The sequence below is a fragment of the Myotis yumanensis genome, unplaced genomic scaffold (assembly GCF_028538775.1).
Source record: "Myotis yumanensis isolate MYYU_CA2020_CCGP unplaced genomic scaffold, mMyoYum1.0.hap1 SCAF_10, whole genome shotgun sequence".
NCBI classification, from domain to species: Eukaryota; Metazoa; Chordata; class Mammalia; order Chiroptera; family Vespertilionidae; genus Myotis; species Myotis yumanensis.
The window spans coordinates 21,830,946-21,855,303 of record NW_027223761.1 but is presented as its reverse complement, the minus strand read 5'-3'; the positions used below and the strand labels follow the sequence as shown (position 1 = coordinate 21,855,303).

The following is a 24,358-nucleotide window of genomic DNA, read 5'->3' as shown; positions in this document are numbered from 1 at the left end:
AGAGCCAAGTTCCCGGGGGTCTGAGGAGAGTGTTTGACAGGAGCCTGGACTGCAAAAAAGGAAGAGGAAATGGCCACGGGGAGGTCTTCCAATCCCCCTGCAAGGACACCCTACTGCAGCCCCCGCACCCCAGGGGGGATGGAATGGCTGACCAGACAAGGAGAAGACCCAGCCTCGGGGGTAGCTGCAGCCTGTATCTCCGACTCCCAATCTCTTCCCCTTGCCACCCCCGCCAGGGGCACCCACAACAATAGCACGCCTGCGACAACCCGTCAGGGCCCCGAGGTACCTGAGGCCCGTGGCCTGCCGCTGCTGGGCCCCCTCCACTGGGGCCAGGCACGCCTCTCCTCCCTACAACTCCAGACCCGGGTGGAGGCAGGCCTAAGCGGCCCCTCAGGGTCAGACTCATCCCCCCCAACACCACTCCCCGACAGCAGTAGTGCCGTCTCCGCAGCAGAAGTGCACTGAACCTTGCCGGAGGTGCAGCTAAACCTGCCCTCCTAGCCCGCCTGGCCCCACCCTGGCCCGGCCCCTGCCCTGCTCCTGGAGATTGGAGCCCCACCCTGAGCACATACAGCTACGAAAAGGCCATGTACAATTTAAAGAATGGTGTCAAGTGGGGAGGTTTGACAGTTACTCCCCTTTCAGCCTTGCCACCCCCCTAGTGCCCCCCTAGCACTCCCCCCTCCCCCTAGCCAGCGCTTCCAGGGATGACCACCGCTACAGGGCTGCTGGCCAGAGCCCACCCCTCTGAGGCCTGTGGAACCCTCTGCAAAGCTTCCATAGCTACAGTCCCAGGAAACAATCATGCCCTCCTCCCCTAATCAGCACCTGTTACCTGCGAGGGTACCCGTGGGCTTAAAAATAACAATCCCTTCCCATTTAGACATCACTTACTTGATGAAACATTTCTAGGTTTATTAGCTCAGAACCTCCTCATGATAACCCAGTGAGGTAGGCAGAGAAGTGATTACAATTCCCATGGTATATGCGTATGTATTCAGAAAGGAAGCTCAGAGAGGAAAAGTGTCAAACACAGTGGTTTCCAAGGTGCAGCACACGCCCCACAGGGGGGGCGGCAATTTGATTTTAAGTGGGGACAATTCCAGAATGAGTTAACAATGAATTTTTTGCATTTCTTATGGTTCGAAGGGGCCTCATCTACAGCGTATCCTATATAATGAAAGGCTAATATGTAAATGACTGAATGGTGGAATGACCGGTCACTATGCTGTGTGCTGACCACCAGGGGGCAGACACTCAACGCAGGAGCTGGTCAGTGTGCTCCCACAGGGGGAGAGCCGCTCAGCCAGAAGCCAGGCTCACAGCTGGCGAGCACAGCAGCAGTGGTGGGAGCCTCTCCCGCCTCCGTGGCAATGTTAAGGATGTCCGACTGACAGCTTAGGCCCACTAAGCAGTCAGTTGGACATCCTCCCAGGGCTCCCAGACTGTGAGAGGGCACAGGCCACACTGAGGGACAATCCCCCCCCCCCCCCACCCAGTGCATGAATTTCGTGCACCAGGCCTCTAGTGTAAATATAATATACATGCCATAATTTCTTTATCTATTCACCCATCTATGGACACTTAGATTACTTCCATAAATTAGCTATTGTAAATGCTATAATAAACATGGTGATTCATATATTTTTTCAAGTTAGTTTTTTCATTTTCTTTGGATAAACATCCAGAAGTGGAATTGCTAGATCATATAGTAATTCTACCTTTAATTTCTTTTTTAAGAACTTCCATACTGTCTTTTTGCTATACAAGTTTTTGATGTGACATTGGATATCATTCTTATGTGAGTTTCTCTTGATGGTATGAGGTTTCTTTCTACTGCTTATAAGATGTTATATTATCACCATTTTTACAATTTGATTGTGATGCATCCTTTATGGTTTATTGGGGTGGGGAAGCTTTATCTGCTTGGGATTTGTTGAGCTTCTTGAATCTGTTGGGTTCTAATATTTATCAAATTTTTGGCCTTTATTTCTTAAAAAAACCTTTTCTGTTTTGACCTTTCTCACCTCTTTTTCTGGACTCATTAAATATATTTTAGTCTGCAGGTTTCTTTTTTCAGTTCTTTTTCTCTGTTTTATTAATTTTATTGTTCCTGTGATAACTATTAGGCTGAACTAGGGAACAAATCACCTCCAAGTCCATAGGAGCTGTTAGAGAAGAAAGCTGCAGCTATAACAGTTCACCTGGAATGAAGGCATTTAGAATTTCAAATGTAAGAGGAAATTATATTATAAGTGTAAACACTACCTTTCCACTTACATTCTTCTGCCTGGTTTCATAGGTCTCCTATCATCAAGTCTCTCTTAACAGTTCAAATTCATTTCTCCTCATTTCCTAATACTAGAATCTCTTCTTAAGACATCTCACCACTTTCCAATAATCACACCATACTGTTTTTTAACTTGAGTTTCCCATTCTTCTATGTAGAATAGAAATATCTTTCTTATTTCTCTTTATTTTAAAACAATGAATTTATTCAAGACAATTATATGATAGTAGTAGCACAAAGAACAGAAGGGATAAATGGAAATATATCGGTATAAGTTTCTTAGATTATAATAAAGTAATAAATATTATTCAAAGATAGGCTATGAAAAGTTAAATATGTATGTCGTAAATCCTAGAGCAACTACATATACAAGTGGAGTAGCTAGCTATATTAACACTTAAAACAAAATGAAGAGGATAGAAACTTTCAGCTGTAAGTTCTGGGACTCTAATATAAAGCATGATGACTATAGTTGATAACACTCTACCATATAATTGAAACTTGCTAAAAGAATAGAACTTTAGTGTTCTCACATGATGATGTATGCTAATTAATCAGATGGTGGGAATCCTTTCACATTGTATATGTATATCAAATCACCATGATGTATATTTTAAATATCACAATTTTTTCAATTATACCTCAATAAAGCTGAAAAATAATTATAAAAAAGGAGAAGGAGGAGGAGGAGGAGGAGAAGAGGAGGAGGAAGAGGAGAAGAGGAGGAGGAGGAGGAGGAAGAAGAAGAAGGAGGAGGAAGAAGGAGGAGGAGGAGGAGGAGAAGGAGGAGGAGGAGGAGGAGGAGGAGGAGGAGGAGGAAAGAAAGCAAAAGCTAATACTTACAGACTACTTACTATGTCCCAGGTACTGTGTCGAGTTTTATATACATTAACTATTTAATCCTCGCAACAACCCAATGAGGTATTATTATTGTTGTTGTTATATTATCTATAAAATTAGAGGACTGGATTAGATGGCCTCTAAAGTTCATTTCAACTGTAAAATACTTTCATTCTATTTTTAATCTTTCTTTTATTTAAATTCCCATACAACATAGACTGTACTATATATTTTAACATCTAATTACTAGTATATACTGCAAAGTATATTTCCTGTTTCATGTATGTATGTTTTATCTCAAAAAAAATGTAAGCTTCCTAAGAGCAAGGTCTTGCATTGTTCTCCTGTATCCTCAATCCTGGTTAATACATAGACTGAGCACATTCAACACTTCATCATGTGAGTTGGTCTTCTTTAGTTCTCTAATTTTTTTTTCAGGGAGGTGGATCTTTTCTCACCAAATAAGATAAGGTTAATTCAGTTAACCTGGTAGTTAGATGGCAAATAGATTGTGATCTATGTGGGTTTGGTTGTTTTGCCACTGTTTTCTGTGTTTATTTATTTGTGTGTGTGTGTGTTAAGATTAGAGTACCTTATCTAGTCATCACTGAATTACACCCAGATCATGTTAATAGAATCTTTGTTATTTTGTTAGTCATAGTATGTGGAATCCAATGCCAGAAGTATAACTATGGTCTCTAGATTGAATTTCTTCCTTCTAGAATAGCACAGTCCAATAGAATTTTCAATGAGTATTTCAAATATGGATAGTGGAACAGAGAAACTAAATTTTTTATTTAATTTAATTACACATGGAATGGTATATTGGATAGTATAACTCTAGAAGATATAACTCCACAGTGGCTTGCCAAGGCTGAATTCAGACCAGGATCGTCCCAGCACTTGCTATTTCTGCTACCATTCTCTTCTCTGAAACTTTCGACTTTTATTTCCCAGTGATACACAGTAAGTGTTGATAAATAGACTCTTGTCATATCCTTTTTCTATGCATTGTTGGCTTTGTTTAAAAACTTGAAATCTTTTAAAAATATAACAGGATGCTGACTATTTTTTAGGAAATCATGTAGAATTGACTTTCTGATATAGTTAACTCAAGAAAATTTGACTGAAGAAAATAATAAATTAATGTTATTTCCATCTTTTGTTACATATATAAAATATAAGCAAATATTGAGTTATATTATTTGAAAATCAGCAATTTGTTGTTATGATTATCGTATTCAAACTAGTGGTATCAACAACAGGTGAGAGAAAACCACTATATGTTTCTTAATAAAATAAAGCAAAGCAACAGTTTCCAAAAACATTTACACTTAGGAGTCTCCCTTTCATCAATCAGTAGTCAGCCTTAATAGTCAAAGATTTAACTAACAATCACTGACAACATTGATCAATTTGAATAGAAAATTAGAAAATATGAGTCAATTCTCAAGACAGTTGGTTTTCCTGTTCCTAAGAAAATCCTTTTAATACTATTTCAGTTCTTCAAGGGAAATGGGGAAAAAATTCATATTCTTGTCCATTCACACAAACTTCTCAGTGAACATTATTGTTTTGGGAGGGGGTGGCAAGCAGGGTGCCCAGGATGTTGACGGAATACATAGGATGTCAGGTGAAGATAGAATGCTATGCCCTCTCTAACCAGCTGAAGACTCAGCATGATTGTTTTCTTACAAATAATACCTGTGGGTGTTGAAACTGTTCAGGGAATCTATCAAACACACTCTTTCACTTTGCTGCTGTAACTCTATAAAATTTATTCTCATTTCAAAAGAGTCATAGGCAACAATACCTGTAGGCGGTTGAGTAATCTAAAGAAAATTTGTCAGGTCTACTTTCACTTACTTTACCAGAACAATTCTATATTTACTTGGAGGCTTTAAAATGCAACATTTTCTACTCAGTATGATTAAAAATTTAAATATAAGATCACTTCATCTAGTTAAAGAGTTGTCCAAATACACAGAGATAATATACTATTAGGATGTTTGAGGACAAAACTTTATTCAGAAAAGGAAAATAAATTTTATAATTGTTCCCTTTTTTTACAATTATAGAAGTCATCCACGCATAGACATATTGGACAGAAAATACCTAAATTGCATAATAATAGGGAAAATGCATTACTAATATATTAATGCAAAATTATTGTTCTTGGATAAATCTGAAGGCTGATGTCTATAAACTTATTCAAGTTGAAAATTTTGGAAAAATAAAAGTCATAACCTTTCCAGATTAGTTAACTTTTCTTACTAAGTCATCTATATCCATATTAAGTTTACTTTATATTAAGTTTCATAAAACACTTAAATGTAGATTTAAAACAATTTTTTCTATTATATAATTGGCATTTACAGTCACAAGTTCAGAGGAAGAAAGAGCTCAATAATGCTTAGTTTAAACATGTAATTTCCACCATGTCAGGGTAACTCAGTTGGTTAGAGCTTGTTCTCATACACCAAGGTTGCGGGTTTGATCTCTGGTCAGGGCACATATAAAAAGCAACCAATGAATGCATAAATAAGTGGAACAACAAATAGATGTTCTCTCTCTCTCTCTCGTTGTCCCTCTCTTCCTCCCTTCTCCTTCCACTCTCTCAAAATCAATCAATAAATTAAAATTTTAAAAAATAAATATATTTTCAATACTAGTTCATTCAAAATATTATAGAATTTAATAATTTTTCATTAAAAGGGTTGATGTAAGGATAAAAACATATTCTTAGATAATCCCCAAATAGAACTTACTCATTAAAATATTCATGATCACATTATGAAAGTATATCTTCCTGCCATAACAGGTTTGGCTCAGCGGATAGAGCATCGGCCTTCGGACTGAAGGGTCTCAGGTTCGATTCCGATCAAGGGCCTGTACCTTGGTTTCGGGCACATACCCAGTAGGGGGTGTGCAGGAGGCAGCTGATCGATGTTTCTAACTCTCTGTCCCTCTCCCTTCCTCTCTATAAAAAAAATCAATAAAATATTTTTTTAAAGAAAAATATATCTTCCTATGTAATTATTTTAAAATACCATTTTAAAAGTTAGCTCTTATTTTTTGAAGGAGTGCTTAATATTAACAAATATAATATTTTGAATTAAAAGAGATCCAACTGAAATGTAAATAAGCTCCTTGTTTTATATAATTTATTTATGATGTAAAAAAAAAGGAAAAATTTTAAATCCAATCTTTTTACAAAGTGATTTATTTAACAAATAGTTTTCATGATTAGAAGTTCAATTTTGAGCCAGAGATACATAGCTGATATTTGGTAGTAAAATCCTAAAAAATTAGAGAAAAATACAAATTTAAAAATTTTAGTACAGGTCAAATGAAATGTTCCATAAAGATAAATGTGTCATGGATAAATAATGAAAAATAAACAGTATTTCATTATCATTTCTTGTTTTATCTCATTGTTGTTTTTTTCCCCTTTGTAATAATTACCTATGCACAAACTCTAGATGGCAATATTGCACTTACTGTACTTTCAAGAAAATTGTCACAGTCGGTCCCCACGTAGCCTCTTTATCAACATTTTATGTGCCACAGATCTATAGCCTCTTATTATAAGTGTAATGAAGCAGAAGTTATTGAAGCATTTTATTGATTGCTCAGATCACAAGTTTACTGCCATACTGAATTGGCACCTTACTCGCTGAAGCAAACTGCTGACACCTTTTTTAAAAAGTGACAACTACATCTATTTCATGACCAGAAATCCATTTTCATCTCTATCAAGACAAGAATGCAATTTTCACTTCATTTAACTGATGTTAGGCCTGCTCAAAGCATGACACTTAGAAAAAGACACAAGTTTAAGGTTCTTAAAATACTTCAAGTAACTAGAATGCAGCTTGGTTTCAGAGGAAAATGCACCACTCAGATCTATAAAACAAACTAATATTCTAAAAAATTACCTCTCAGAACCTGCAGAAGCCGTTTTCATTTTGAAACATTTGCAACACAACTTTAATGTTTTTAATAGTAAGTAATATTTATATATTATCGATTTTGTTCAAAGATTTCAAAGAACATCAAGAAGTTCAAAATTGAAGTATTTGGGGTATTGAGACAGGAAGGGTAAATCAAGAAAAAAGCCCAAATTTTAATGTACATACAGATGGGGATCGAGTGCAAAGCAAAGTACTGTATTACTTACTTGAAGGTTGCTGAGAGTGTCTCAAATGTTCTCACCACAAAAATTAGTAATTCTGAGATGTGGCAGAGTTGTCACTTTTAACTACACTTTCAGTAAATTTGATACTTAGATATCAAATCAATAATAAAATATAATTCTATTCATAATAGAATTACTATGCAGAATATGCTTGAATTACATTTAGTGCTAACAGGATTTGTTTATTGCAAAATATTTTTTTTAAGGAATCTTAGTATTTTAATTTTCAAGTAAGTAATATAGTACATTTCAGTTTTAAACTGCAAAATCAATATATGCTGAAGTTGGATGGTCATTTCTTTATCTAATTATAAAATTACAGTACAGTTACAGTTTTAAAAGTGAAACCTGATTTTCAAATACATTTATTGCCTGAGATTTTTAAACTCAAAGCACCAAATATGGAGAATTTAGAAATTGTGCATTAAAAAAACTACTTAAATTAATTTTAAAAAGGACCATATATCACAAAAATTTAAATCTGTTAGGCAGAAAATTATACTTTTTAACAAACCTTATTAAGTAATGATCTGTTACAAATAACCCAGGTTCACATTTCTAAATTAAAATTATAAAAATAAAACTGAAGCTTTGAATATAAATAGAAGTTGTCAGGATTTTTTTCTATACAATACCAAAGTTTAGAAAATGCCCTAAGATTGTAAGAAATATTTGAGGGTGTCTTACTGTTTACATAATCAAACAAGCTAAAATTTAATTTCAAAGTTGGTTATTTCTTTCCAAAGAGCTAAAAATCAGGAGTAGGATTAAAAATTTCTTCAAGTTTTTTTCATGTCTTAGCTACCAAAGAGACTATGGTTTTCGTGTGTGTGTGTGTGTGTGTGTGTGTGTGTGTGTGTGGTGTTTTCATAATTAAGATTGTGGTTGTTATGATATTATAATTAGCTATCCTTTGTTTCTGTGAATTTCAGAAAGTATGCAATCTATAACAACTCTTAGGCTATTCTGTAAACACTTTAAATGATTAGAATTGTATGTTTATGAGCTCTTGTAAAAACTGGTATTTTAAAAGAAGAGTGCTATGCATTCATTACACAAAAGTCTCCAAGAATTTTGTTGGTTGCGGGAGCAAAAAAAAAAGAATCAAAGCAGTATCAAAATTGGGTAGACATTCCCAGAAATGAATGTTTCCCCAAAATCACGTTTGAACTAAAGATCAGCCACTCCGAATCATTATTTATATAGCCTCCTGGCACAGTTCCATGGACTTTTATGCATCTCTACAGTGTTTCTGAACAGACTGACACATATTTTGTTTACTGACAGCAACTAAAAGCTCTATGTAGGATCATAAATAAAGAAGATCATGTTTAAAAATCACTAATATCATTTTAAAAGGTAGTGCAGGCTTGTGTTTTGGCCTCCGGTTAGCTGTGTTAGGCCTATGAATGACAGCTTCCCTGCTTGAAGCACACAGAAAGCACAGCCTTCCTCATTCACTGACAGGACTGTGGCCTTTTCACACGTTCCTTCCACAGCAGTGTTTGTCCCCAAACACTGGAACTCGACACAATGACATTCCTACTTCAACACCCCCACCAACAGCACACTACATAACAAGAATGCTAATGAGATGGAGCAGGCCCTGTCTCCGAAAGTGTTAACTGCATTTTATATGAACTCATTTATGCTATTTCAAAAATTACAAATTAAATAGGTTCTGCTTAGCCCTGAGCAATTTCTAAGATGTTTCCACTTTTAAGAAAATAAATGTGAAAATGTGAGAGTAAGTGACTTTATGCTGTCCTAAATATATCGCATTTTATATACATGAATCCGTATATATTTAAGACCACACAAATGGGCTTAATTCAATTGCATGCTATAATAGCCAAGTTAAAGATAAATATTAAAAAATGACTAAGTTCATAAACATAAATACAGTAGTTCTGACTTTTCTTTTAAAGCTATAAGAGTTTACTTAGCAGAAATTTCCTGATTCTAAAACAGCAATTTAAAGTCTACTATCTTTTAAGAGAATCCTAGCAAAACAATATTATTGTTTTTATATATAATCTCAGAAGTGGAATGTATGGAAATTATATTAAGCGTTTATATAACCCTAAAATTTATAAGCTTAGATTCATTAAGGGAATCGGAACCATCATCCATCTCCATTTTCTCTATCTAGGGATTTCTTAACACGATCTTCTTTAAAGCTAAATAGGAAAGGCTGTCCCTAAGGTCAAATGAAGTAAATGCAGTTCAAATAAAGTTCATTAATGCTGAGAGGAATATTTGCTAAGTCCTACTGACAAATAAAACTGTGGCCTGGTTTAACACTTCACCACTTGATGACCTGATAATGGTCCTACTACAGTAATCTTTCTAAACTGCAAAATTTTAAATTAAGTCATAATATAACAATACAAAAGAAAAGAGATTCAAAAATACATATAATTGAAAATATCTAAAAGAAATAGAAATGTGCATGAAATGCATACTATGCAAATATATCTATTTCTTTCCCCCATTTTTATATTTAAAAATACAATTTAAACAAATATCATACTAAAACTATTGAGTGAAAAGCTTTAAGTTATAACAACTTAGCGAAAGGAAAAAAAAGGTTTATTTATGAATGGCAAAGAACCTAAGGTTTTAAATATTTCTAAATTTGGCATAATGTTGATAATATAGACAATTTCTGAGTGCTAAAATGTTAATTTTGTTCATATTTACATGTAATATTTATTTTAATAAATATATTTTCATCAATTTTGAGTAGTAATGAAATCTTTACATTCAAAACAGCAAGTCTTAAAGCATTTTCTTTTCTTACAATACACAGAAAATTTTTCAATCTCATACAAATGTTTATCTCTATTTAAATTTTAAATATTGAGGACAGTGGAAGAAAAAAGCATGCCATATCTACTTTCTGAGCTGTTTTTTTTTTTTTTTTAATATATGACACTCTGACTTTTAATAAAATTTAGAAAATGTTTAAGTTCTTTTTAGGTTTGATATAACCAGTGCTTTCCTTGCATTGGAGGATGGTCTCATGTTTTCTTTAACATTAAATAATTTTAAACTAATTAGTGGAATAAAACCATTTAATACCAAATAAATGACTGTAATTAAATTGGTTAAGTCCATTTTATAATACTGTATCATAAAGGTTAAATAATACTTTAGTTAAAGTAATCTAGTCTAAATACAATCAAATATATTTTACACTGTTTTTATATATACAGCTTAACAAAGTATTAAAAATAAGATTGGATTTTTAGATTTTCATATTTATTATAATAAATAGCCTTAACCATCATAATTATTCATCTCATTTATGGATTCACTGAAATTTATTAGCCAGGCAAACCAATTGAATTTTGAGAATAAAAGTTTCTTACGGGAAGCTGTTTCTTGCTAGTTCTGGATACCTTAGTTCAAGAATTTCCTCCAGTCAATACAAGTTGTTCTTTTCCCAACCAGACAGCAGGAGGTGCTGTGTGAACACTGAGACTGGATCTTATTCCCATCTCCCCTCCCCCAGTACACAGAGAATAAATAGCATGATGCTTTCAAAATATTCATTTTTCAGCAGCTTGTGACCTGAGATAATGAGCCCAGTTCTAAACTGAAACCTCCCAGTTAGAAATGTAAAACCTAGCTCTTATTTAATGTGGTAAAATGTATACTTGACTTAAGATTAAATGCAAAAAGGATTCTAAAAATATGGCAACTCCATTTTTATTTTTTAAATGTCATCAATCATTCTGCTTTGCGACGTGAATTCTACTTTGAAATAAGTCAGAGTCCCTGTAGGTAGTTATAAAAATATCAAAGTCTTCACACACACTCACAATTATGGATTGGGTATTTAGAAATTAGAGGAGAAACTTTACTTTAACCTAATTCAAATATATTAATTCTATTTCTATACTTTCAGGTTCAGAAACATACAAATTAAATAAGCATAAATGAGTAATTACTCATGACATGAAGTTAATTTACCATTTTATTTCCCAGAATACAATTAGTTATATTTTAGCCCAACTTCTACAACAGCAATTCTGATTGCATACTGGGAAAAAAAGAAAAAAAAAAAAGGCTGAACATTTAAACCTTCAAATAATTTACGAGCTATTCATTTTCTTATTTAAAGTAACTGACCGGAGATTTTCCACATAAGAAGTTGCCTTTGCTTTGCACAGTATGTAGCAAGAAAAGATGAGACATATGACATCCCATAGCAAAAGACAGATACAAATAGTCCCTTTATTGCTGGCTTCAGGATTACAGAAGAAGCATTTTGGCTCTCAAACAGGCACTGAGCTCACAAAATACATGTCACAGTTCTTTTATGACACGATGCCAATCATTGCTCCTATACAATCAAGTACATTTTAAAACACAAAATTAAGCAGTTTTTAAAGAGGGATGACTCACCTGTTTATAGTATTTTTTTGCAGACTTTAAGCGTTGGTACAAGGCCAAAAGAACTCCTTGGATGTATATCTTAGCTCCTGAGGGGCTGAAACCTTCTCCCTTAGAGACCCAAACTGGTCCCCGCAAAGGTGTGATGGAATTTTGCAAGCATTTTTCAAGCAGAGGAACTATGCAAGAAAATAAGGGAAAATAAATTCTTTTGACCAGACGGAAATACACCGCCTGGAACACAGAGCCCCAATAGCAGAGCTAACTCTTAACATCTATTATTTATATCTGACCTAGGTTAAGTCTTAGAGAGGCAATTCCTGCATAACTAGTGGCCACCATGAAGGATGTACTTATATTGAGACACCCCCCATGCAAGACTCATAAGCGTGTGAGCACACCTGAATAGTTCTGAAGTGTGCCTAACTAGCTGCACAGAGTGTCATGGTGTGCACTGATTGCCTTATCTTCTCATTTATCACAGATGAGTTGGAACCAACCTTGCTGAAATCTACTTGCATTGTCCTGATAAAATGGTAAGATCCATGTTGTTTCTGTGTATAGCTTCCTGTAGAGGAGTCTATATCCCTAAAACATCACATCTGGAAATTATTCATAAAATATACCTTTATCAGCCACCCTACTCAACTCTCCATTGCTATTGCTTAAATAACCCATAAAACAGGGTGGCAAGGCTGTTTAAAAGTTAAAGGGAAACTCTTAAGCAAGCAGTTTGTCAGACCTTTTTGTTTTTAAGTTTGGGGGCTATAAGCTGGTGAAAGATTTGGGAAAGCTATTCCAGTATGCGCTTTGTAAACAGGAGATATTTACTTGTGGGTCTGTATTGCAACATCCATAAGGACATAACAGACATGTTTATACACTTTTTCACACGATTAGCTTATGAAGTCTTTCTAGTGTGAAATAGTCAAATAACATGGCAGCTAGATAACATTTTTCAGGATTTAATTTCCCTCTAGAAAAGCAGAAATAAAGAGATAAAAAAATATTTTAGGCACACTTGGGAACCTAGAGAAATACATATATATTTTTTCTTTTACTTGAACTTTACTGGTGTATACATGTAACACAACATAAACATATAAAATAACTATATAGCTTGGCTTCCTTATTCTGATACATGTTTTTACTCAAAAAGAATTTGAATGGATCATCAGCAAAGACAGGTCCATGCCATTGGTTATGTTATATGTTGCATATTTTATGCAGAGAGGCTGAGCTAGCAATCTGGAAATTGAATTACAATTAGGTTCAGCTGAGCTGCTGAGCAACTGAGTTATGCAAATGGCCTTTGCTACTGGTATTCTGCTGAATTTTGCTCTTAGTAAAAAAGTTCTGCATTTGATGACACTAAGTTCTGCAACTCTCTACCAAGGTACAATTTAAATTCTTTCTAATACATTCAGCACTAAGAAGAACATTGGAAATAGAGTTTAAGATTTTTCTAAAACTACTATAAATAAAGTTAAAAGGAAATTATGACCCAATGACTATTTAGACATCTTCAGATATGAGCATGAAATTCACTTACCCAGCCTAACAATAAATTCCTAAAATCCACATATTGAAACCACCTTAGACTCTTAGAGCAACTGAATTTATCTATAAATTTTATCAAAACAAACACCTCAAACTTTTTAAAAATATATAAGATCACACATATTATACAAGAAATAAAAAGTAAAAGAGAAACTTATTTTCGGGATCATAACTCTTTAATCTTTCAAAAAATGTGTAATATAAACCCATCTTGATTACAATTTTTCCTAAAGAAACCTAGCCTCAGAATTATCAGTGCTTTTAGTTAACTGCTACACATTCATATATTACTGTGTATTATTAGATTTTAATTTGTATACTTTTAATTGGTACAGTCATTGAACATAGCACAGTTTTGAGCATGGAAAGGCATACATGAGTAGCTGTTAATTAAGTTAAACAAGTTAAGAAATAGATAATAAACTTGAGTAATTTACATCCTAGATTTAATCTTGAATTTAAACCTGAGAAAATTTTATCAGATTCTCTACCCTTTTAGCCTTATTCATCTATGCCTGTGTCAAAATAACTTTCAAATTCTTTATGTCAGACCAGGGGATTCCAAAAAAAAATTTCATAGGTCTTCTAACACAAAACTGCTTTTTTCAGAGTTTGAAACCTTCATAAGAATTTAAGAAAAAAGAATACAGCTTAGAAAAAAACACACCACACAAATTATATCAAAATGCAAGCTGTGTCAGAATTGATATTGGATGGGAAATAGCTCCCATGCTCCACATGATTTATATAATTAGGAATACTGTGGAAACCAGAAACAGTAAAGCAAAGAAAGCAGTATTCACAAGCAGGTTTTATAAGGGACTTCAGAATCTGCTCTGAACTTGTTGAATAATCTGTTCAGTATTCCAGAATCTCCCTGCTGGAAGCAGGGTCCTCATTATAACCACGAGAGTGCTAATAAAGGTTAGCCTCTGAACTAGGGATTAGAAGGCTCTTTCTTTTTGGAAGCTGCAAACTAGTAACTTTGATGATCTTCTTGAAAAGGAAGACAAAGCACACTCCAAGAACAAACAATGTTTCCACTAACTAGGAAGGTACAGAAAACATAAGAAAATGATACGCCTAAGCACTTAGAAAGGAAGTATAAATGTTAATATACTGAAAAAATAGAAAAAAATAAAATTCACTAACCATTTAAAGAACTCTCCATAAAAAAGCATTGGCCTAACATGATAGTTATAAAACATAATAGAAAATTTGATTTAAAAACTTTACTTGACTTTTCAACCCCAACTATAGCTTTTAAGGTCACAATTATTTTTAAGCATTTTAATTAATATTCATATTATTCTATACCAAAGAAGACTCAGAACTATTAACCAAAGGTTTTCTTTCTTTCATGTAGAATTCTCCTTTTCTCTGTTTCTAGAGCAAAAAAAATTCATTCTGTTAAAGAAGACTATTGCATAAGGATTTGCAAGAAATAAGAGCAATTGTTTAGAAAGGATAATCATAAATACTTTTCAACCTTGGAAAGAGCGTAAACCTAGATGTTTCTATGGGCTAGTAAAACCCACAATATATACATAATGAAAAAAATGTCTTTCCCAGAAAATGAACTCCGAGATATTATTTTGTGTGTCCTGCCAAACCAGGAGGTTCTCCTTCAAACTGCTACTCAGAAATAATGCTTCATTCAAGAAGGTTAGCTGGCTCCTATTCCTATGTTCCATCAAGATTTGTGTGCATAGCCACATACAGCATTTCCCGTATGGTTGAAGTCTTTCTTATGGGTGTTCTCCCTATTTTCTCCTATTTACATGACTGTGACAAGAATTTTGCTTCTCTATAATTTCAATATTTTCATTAAGCAAATCCTCGACATTTTTATTAGATAAATGGTTGGAAATGAATCACTCCTTAAATTTATCAACATGTATAGATCAGTCAAATGTGATCATTTCATTGAGATCATTTCTACCACTGGAAAGGTGAAAAGTTATATGGATGATCACTTTTTACACATTTTGTTTATACATTTATACAATGTTACCACTATGGGGCACTTTGAAATTAACCTGATAGTTCCAATGGATTTGGAGTTAAAATTGACAATGCTGGGTAAATGAAATCATGTGACCAAAAAGAGTAACTTCACTAGTTAGAGTTAGTACTGAGCATATTGGGTAAATAGATCATATGATTAAAAGTAGTAGCTATATCAATTTCATAACCATCAACCTATACTTTTCTCACTCATGCTATTCCATTTCCTTTGCATCTCCTCCTTTTTTTCTACCTGTTAATATATTCTCATCCTTCAAGGCTCATATAAAACACTATGTCCTCTGGCAAAACGTCCTAAGAGCCCTAGCTGGTTTGGCTCAGTGGATAGAGCATAGGCCTGTGGACCGAAGGGTCACAGGTTCGATTTCAGTCAAGGACACATGCCCAGGTTGCAGGCTCAATCCCCAGTAGGGGGCGTGCAGGAGGCAGCCGATCAATGATTCTCTCTCATCATTGATGTTTCTATCACTCTTTCCCTCTCCCTTTTTCTCTGAAATCAATATATATATATGTTTAAAAGTCCCAAGAACTTTAATTAATTGCTACCCCCTCTGATTCCCAGAGCTTTGTTTATACTTTTATTTTTCCCTTATTGATTTGTATTAGTCCTTACTTCTCCCCTTCCAATTCCATCCTCCAGTAAATCATTAACCCTTTGTGGTTTTAGGTGTTGATATTTTTCAGTTTTGTAAAAGCAGTGCTCAATAAATGATTACTGGATGAATAAATATAATTTAGAAATATACTTTAGAAATATACTGTGGAAAGTCTTTTAGATAAGTTTTAGTAAGATAAAAATATGATCAAAATTTGATAAATAAATGTAAATATACCAGAATTTTGAAGCAAATTTAAGGTATGTATGTATGATGGTTTTATTTTAATTTTCCATTTAAAATTATTTTGAAGACTAGGAGGAAAATGAATATAAGAAGAAAACAATATGATTTGGTAATGAAGCATTAACTAGACAGGAGAAGGCCAGAGGTGGGTATTTTAAAAGTCCTTGGGAAATCTTTATGTCCTTTATCCTACCCTGTCATAAATCATGCTACCATGGGAAAAGACACACAATGAAACTTAAATAACATAGAATTAATATTAGATTAAGGTCAAAATAGCTATTTTAAATAATAAAGGTAATTCCCTCTAAGAACTCCAAACACAATGAGTTCAAATGCTATTCATAAGAAAATAAACTGTTAAGCCTTCAAGAGGACTTTATATTAAAACCACTTCATCACTGATAAGAAGCTTAAATTTATTTGGATTTATAATGGGAACAGAACAAGGATTTTTGACAAGGAGCCAAAAATTCCTCTAAAGAGAGCATAATGGAACTTACCAAATAGATATAGACTGGAATGATCTACCAGTTTCTATACCTAGGGAACATATAGCTCTTGTCAACATCTCATTGAAGAGAGACACTATTGTCAACATCTCATTTGAAGAGAGACACTATCTCTAGTACATTTGAGTCTACTATGGAAAGCTAAAAAGGTGATTTTTTTATTAATATCGTTTCAAAAAGCATTGGAAATTGCCAAAGTCGTTAATAACCTGCTTCCAGTTATAAATTAAAATTCATGTCAATTAAATATCCAGAATCATAATTTATATAATATTATAAATTTTCAAAAAAAAGTATTATAATTTTCACATTTCAGTCAGATACATGAGACTATGGGGGGGGGGGGGGGATAAAAAGAGCACTGCCCAGAGCATAATTATCTACAAAGAAATTTCCACATGCTCTTTGGCAGCAAGTTTTAGATCTCAGTCTCAAAAATACAGGGCTATTGTTAACAGGATGTCATTTGGAAATTTCCCACCAATTCGATTGGAATTTATTTTTTAATGAAGTTTTCCTAAAAAGTCTTTTTTGAATGAAACAAAGTGAGTTTTTAAAAGATACTAAGACTTGAGTGCTTCCCATCCCGAAACTTTGCCTAGAGGGAATCTGAGCTGGTGTCAAGCTATGTGTGTGTTTCAATGCTCCTTCCCCAGCTGCAGGTAATAGTTGAAAAACTCTGGGTCCCAAAGCAACCAATAGATGCCACTCAAAGGCATGGTCTGCTGGGAAGGTTGAAGGACGGAGAGCATACTGTCTCCTATTGTTGCTTGATTTATATCAGTATGTTTTCATTCCAACACAACCAAACTAACAGCTGCTGTGTACTTTTGTTTACATGCTATATGTCAAATCTTATTGTCCCTGAGGTTCTTAGGAGAAAAGATTTAGCAGTCATTTTCTTAAATACCAATGCCTACCCAAATTTGGATTTTTCCTCCACTGAACAAAATGACAAGTACACAATTGCTATACTTAGAGCAATCTTTCACAGCTGCTTTAGTTTTTCAGTGATCCTATCAAACTGACGGCATATTGCCTGTGGGGTCTACAGTGTTTTAATACTGCCGTAAGAGACATTGATTTGTAGGATAGGATCAAACAGAACAGGGATAGATGTACTGGGGAGAGGGATTTCGTAGGTCATATTGTTTTTACCTGAGTAAAATTTAATTTAGACATTGCGACCTTTACAGAACACCTGGTTATTTTAATTGCTGATGTGTGGGTGAACGTTGACACAGTGGCTTAGGAAGTATGAAGTCTTAGGAAGTCTCCTCTATTTTGAAAATGCAGCCTGAGTCATGTCTTTTCTTAGACTGAACGAAGTAGCTGTGCATTAAATATGCTGGCACATCTTCTGCTTGAGCAAGTGGACCGAAATGGTGTGAATTGTTAATGCCTTGCTGCTTTGGTTCACGGCTTGTGATTGATCATTTGTAACTATATCTACTCCTTGTTCCATGAAATCAAGTATGGAGTAATGGGTTCATCAGATTTTGGGGTTAAATTGAGAGTGAAGAGGTACTGTGTGTGGAAATAAGAGTTGCCATGTTCAGGGCTGGCCTTGTAACAGCATGGAATCTAAAGGCGATATTCAAAACCACTTCACTCATCATACGCTTACTGATTCTGAATAGGGCCCATTTGCAGGGGACATTTGGTAGTTTTCCAATACGCTTTATGCCTCTTTCTACTTCCACCACCATGCACATCTTTTTTTCATACACCCCCAGTAGCACATTGGTGGAACAGGTCAGCATACACAATTCATTTATTTAAATAACTTGATTTATACAAGTAGAAATGAGCTAGGATTCTATTGTCTAAGTCTTGCCTTTCCCCTCAACGAAAATAATAGTGTGTGTGTGTGCCTTTGAAAGTACAAGTATTTTGTGAACTCAATTTCTTGGGCATTTAAAATATTTGAAATGTAGTAATAATGTAAAAAAAAAATTGGTATATGTACAACCTTAAGGTTGCTTAAGGAATGTTCAGAATTAACTAAATATAATCTGTTTTTATGTGTCTATGGTCTATATAGCAATACATAATAATTGAATACATATTACCGACTTTTGGAAAATTTAAAGAAATGTGAAGTATCTTAGAGTTAGTTTTGGAAAGTACAATGCATAAAACTTAATAAATAAAACCAACAAAAATTAGAAGTAAAGGCCTTTAGAAATGCCATTTTATAATTGCTTGCTGTAATAAATGACACATTTTTGCATTATATTTTAATTACTATTCAGAAAATCTTAACCCAAAGTGTGTTAACTGAGGCACCAATTAACTTTTGACCCAGTAGAAAATAATGTAATAGAAAACATAGTAAAACAGGAACAAAATCAAATATACATAGCACTTACACATATAAGTAACATTCAAAAGCAATCTAATTATAAAATGTCTCAAAATTGTACTATTATGTTGTAAAGTCACAACTAATACCAATTTAAAAAATAAAAAATATATAGCTAGATCCCCTTCTTTCTCTGTTCTCCCCCTCCCCTCCCCCCCCCCCGCAGAGAGACTTAGGACAGTGATGGCGAACCTTTTGAGCTCAGCGTGTCAGCATTTTGAAAAACCCTAACTTAACTCTGGTGCCGTGTCACATATAGAAATTTTTTGATATTTCAACCATAGTAAAACAAAGACTTATATTTTTGATATTTATTTTATATATTTAAATGCCATTTAACAAAGAAAAATCAACCAAAAAAATGAGTTCGCGTGTCACCTCTGACACGCGTGTCATAGGTTCACCATCACTGGCTTAGGAGATGGATAATGTGGTTTATAAAACTGTTTTGATGTCCTTGAATGCAAATGTTAAGCAAACAGATTATTTGCATTTAAATATTTTATGTAGGATATAAAATATACATATACATATATATCATAAAATTTATATTTTAAATGTAATAAATAAAAAAGTCTTAATAGTTTCAGCAATTAAAATTGAGGGTTCCCTTTGACATTTATTTCTCCATGTTAGTTTCTCAAAAGAAGAATTTTCTATAATTAGCATTTTACATATTGTTGTCTATGATTCCATCTTTCTTCTAAAAACTCTTAGGATGAAAAAAAAACAATCTCTGCTGAATCATGTTCTTTTACCAGAGACCTTTGTAATAACTAATGTTTATTAACAGGTAGTAACATTTAGGTTATTTGTTTTCACTGGCAATTGTGCTTATTTTAATGATTTTTACAATTAACTTCTAGAGCCAGTGAGAAGTCATTAGAATCAGAGTAAAATTTTTGGTATTAGAGTTCAAAGACTGAGATATAAAAACCAGAAAGTAATAAGACAAACTTGAGGAGAAGAAGAAAAAAGCAATGATTTGATTTTTTTTTAATTACATAAAACCTGAAACAAGTTTAACCCAATAAAAAACCTAGGAGTGATAGGCATAGCTTCATGCATATAAAAGAGAATCTATGTTTTAAAGACTTCAAAGGGGAATTTCTAACAGATATTAAAGAGTTTGTGAGCAGATTAGACTCTGAGTGTTCATATCACACAATTCTGCACTCATATATTTAATAAAAGATGACAGTGATCCAATTATAGTGGATTCTTTAACTACCACTAAAAAATCTTTGTGAATCAATCCTTAACAAAAGCCTTAATATTTTCTATAGATCAAATGATAGAAATATAAATCACTGATTACTTAGCATTTTCTGTTTCTGCCCAAGCAACAAGTGTACTTCAAGTCTTATGCCTGGAAATCACTAAGAGACACTGAAGTCTATGTCTCAGGAAGCCCGAAACCAAGGCAAGGTCAGAGGGAGTACAGACTCAAGGAGTGTCTGAAGACCTCTGAACAGCATCTTTTCTACACAAATGTGCTCTTAACTGGCTGCCTTTGTATATAGCAATTCGTCCTAGAGAGATTTAAGGGCTGATTAATAACCACAAGCACTTGGCATCCTTCTTCAGCAAGAGACACTTTTTCACATTTCATAAAATTTGAGGAATAAAGTTATATGGGAAAGGGACCCAACGGAGGTAAATATACTTAATTTTAAAGAAGATATTTATCCATAAGTTTGATCTTCTTCCCTGAAAAGTTCTAGAACAGATTATAAAATGAATGGTTTGTGAACCCTTAGAAAAATAAACAGTAATCACTGGGACCCAACATGGGGTAATTTACATATTAAAGGAATATTTAATGAGCATGGAGAGAAACTCTTGGGAAAATTCCCTACATGGGTCTTGAGATCTCCAATACCAGCATATAACTGTCATTTCTTCCAGTGGGAAGCAGGTCCCAATAGACTGTGGCTAACACCTATTGTCCTCTAGAAGGAAATGCTAAATCTGTGTGCCTCTTCCCAGGTAAATGGGTGTATCTCCAACAAACTAGGAAAACATCTAGGGTCTGCAAACCTCCCTGGTTAAGTCCCATAAAATTTATGAGACCTTGTTTTTAAATGTTTCCATTTAGAAGTGGTAGAAAAATATGTCATTTAATAACCCAAACAAGCAAAACAAAGCAAGGACCTGTGAGTTTTATGTTTGTTTGCTTTTTAACCTTGGTGGTGTCTGGTAGTTTACATTAGATTATGCAAATAAATGTACAGTTTTATCATTGGGTTTTTGTTTTGTTTTGTTTTTTGTGTTTTTATTGCCAAAGGGTCGTACACAGAAAATAGGAAGGTTGGCCAGAAATTTTATAATAGGCAACGGCTATGTAGAATTTTAAGCATGATGGGTCATAAGCAACTAAATGCAGCTGGGATTGTTTTCCAATAGCCTTGGCCTTCAGAAAGTGCCAGCCAGGGAGGAGTGGATGACGGCTTTAGTATACCGAAGAGTGGAAGCCCTAGCACCCCTAGCTGGTCATGCCTGCCTTACTGGGAAGGCTGCTACAGCTTACTCTTAAACCACCCAGTGAACTGAGGGTAAGTATGAGATTGAGAGTAGACCATTTTAGGCATTGGAAAGTGCAACATTTGCTGCTTTTCTGTTTTGTAGCCCAATCTGCAGGCCAAGACTTTAAAGTATAATGGCGGCTGAGTTCTGCATGTGCTGCAGTGAGGTTCTGTCTTTAAATTGCCAATACCAGGCCAATTGGCAGCACCAGGTCCCCTGCCTCAGATTCTAGCCTTCATTGTGTTATTTCAAACTGCATTCTGGGCCAAAAAGAAACTATGGATGAGCTAACCTTGGCTTCACAGAGCCTGTCCACAGCGTTTAAAGTGACCTCTACCAACCCAAGTGGGCTCTAAATTTATCGCATAATTTTGGACCATGGTTCTAAATTTCAGAAACCCACACTTCAGCTTCACCCACAAAAAGGTGGCAGATTTATTACAAAAAGAATACTCTGACTTCTTCAGTCAAGTTAGAGAAACAATTTTGATGGAAGTATTACAAATCTAGGGATAAGATTTGCTAAAGGAATCAAGAAAAAAGTAAAGTGGTTTAAAAATTCGTTTCATGCGAACTGAAAGGTCCCAGGCTCGATTCCGGTTAAGGGCATGTACCTTGGTTGCAGGCACATCCCCAGTAGGAGGTGTGTAGGAGGCAGCTGACCAATGTTTCTCTCTCATCGATGTTTCTAATTCTCTCTCTTTCTCCCTTCCTCTCTGTAAAAAATCAATAAAACATATTTTTTAAAAATTCATTTCAATCTTACAGACACATAGATACAGAGAAAAAATTGATGGTTGCCAGGGGGGACATGGGTGAAAAAGGTGAAGGGGAATAAGAGGTACAAACTTCCAGTGATAAAATTCATAATCCAGGAGGAGAAAATACTCAATAGTGTACGGAAAATACTCAATAGCATTGTAATAATATGGTGACGGTGGTTACTAGATTTATTGCAGTGATCACTTCCTTAGGTATATAAATGCTGAATAACTGTTGTACACCTAAAACTCACATAACGTTGTAAATCAACTATAATTTTTTAAAATGTTTAGAGAATAAGATAAAATATTCTTCCATCTTATGATCAGAATACAGCAGTGTATGCATGGAAACAAGTAAAAGACAGGCTTATTTAGCTGGGGGAAGAGAGAGATTGCCATAGAAAAAAGAAATATTGGATCTTGGCATACACGCCTGGCCGGTATGAAAAAGAGAAACTGAGGTCTTGAGGACCAGGTATAAGGGTGCAGGAGACACACCCAACTCTAACTGCTCTTAAAGAGGCTCTTACAAAAAAGAGAAAATGTCCTAATTCTTACAAAATCAGAAACAGTAACTGGGGCTCCGTGAAACCTAACAGGAATAAAAATAAGATCTTGGAGAACAAATTCAGAATAATCCCCCAGAGGAACCAGAATCCCAAATACTGTCAAGAGGTGGCATTTTTGTCACAGATAAATAAGATCAATTAGACAACCTCTTTTGAGGGTGGGATGATTATACAAAATGCACATAAAATCTGAACAAATTGGAGAAGGGATAGTAGGGAGATTGGCATAAAATACTAAAAAGAAAAAGTATTTAGTGAACTCCAAAAATGAATGGGTCTAAGATTAAGAAAAGGCAATGATGAGATGAATTATAATACAGGGATCCAGGCAGAACAATAACAGATCAGAGTCCAAATCAAATGAGATGTTGGATGGTGGGAAAATACATCCTGGGTATGATTATTTAACTCGGGAGGTGAAAATGGATAAGACTGGTTTGAACAAAGGATGCTATTGACAAACTTGGAACTTATCGACTTTATATCTCTCACTATGAGAGACCAGGCAAGAAAAATATCTAGAGGAAGATGTTAGAAAAACACAAGTGTGGATCAGAAAGCAAAGGGAAAGTAAAAGAAAAAAAATAAAAAGAACTCCACTGCAGCAAACGATGCAGCCCTGAGCCTGTCAGAGAAGGAAACTTTCCTAAAATGAGCAGGAGTACAGTAGAGGCAAATCCTACAGACTGTAGCAGAAAAAGACAGAATCATTAACTCGGACCAGGAGCATTCAAAAACTGAGGAAAACCATGTCTTCAGGAGGAAATGGCAGTAGTATTGGTCCTCACTGGGCCCCTATGAAAAGGAGCCTCAACAACATGAACAGCTAATACAATTCAGAAATTCACTGAAAGCTATTCTCCCATTGAAACCGATGTGGAGAAGAAGGGAAAGCTGAATCCGTGAAGTATGTTTCTTAGGCTTAAATAATTCTCTCACCACAGGCTGTGACAGCAGCCACTGTGACCCAGGATTGAAAACAGTGCCCCCAGGACGTGGCGATGCTGTGCCACACAAGACAGGGCCCATCGCCAGTTCAGCACGGGGTCTGGAAACATGGAACTCAGAGTCAGAGGGGAAAGGACATTAAGATGTTTAGGACACTTTACAGAAGGAAAAAAACAGCACCTCAAACAAGCCTTTGTGACAGCCTGCCACCAATGTAAATTTCCAAAGTCGCAAGGATGCAACGTTCTCAGTGCCCTCTTTAAGAACAAGAATAATAATAACATGAGCAGCAATAACGATGTTATAATGCTTACCAAGTACCCGGCACTTGTTGTAAGGACTTCACATAGAATTCATTTAGGCCTTACAACAACCTATTATGATAAGTACTACAATCTCTAATTTTCAGATGAGAACACTGACTCTCAGAGAAACTAATCTGTCCAAGGTCAGACAATAAGTGGCATAACTGGAATATGAACTCTGGCTCCAAAGTCAGAGCACTTAACCAA

The 24,358-nt window shown here is 34.8% G+C and overlaps 1 protein-coding gene across 1 annotated transcript in view; it reads right to left on the bottom strand.

The window, feature by feature from the left end:
- The window catches only part of LOC139018998 (doublecortin domain-containing protein 1-like), a 174,512-nt gene that overhangs the window by 81,677 nt on the left and 68,477 nt on the right, over positions 1 to 24,358 (bottom strand). Inside the window, exon 8 of the mRNA XM_070428124.1 lies at positions 11,745 to 11,911. Coding sequence (XP_070284225.1) covers positions 11,745 to 11,911 — 167 coding nt within the window. The remainder of the gene's footprint in view (positions 1 to 11,744; positions 11,912 to 24,358) is intronic.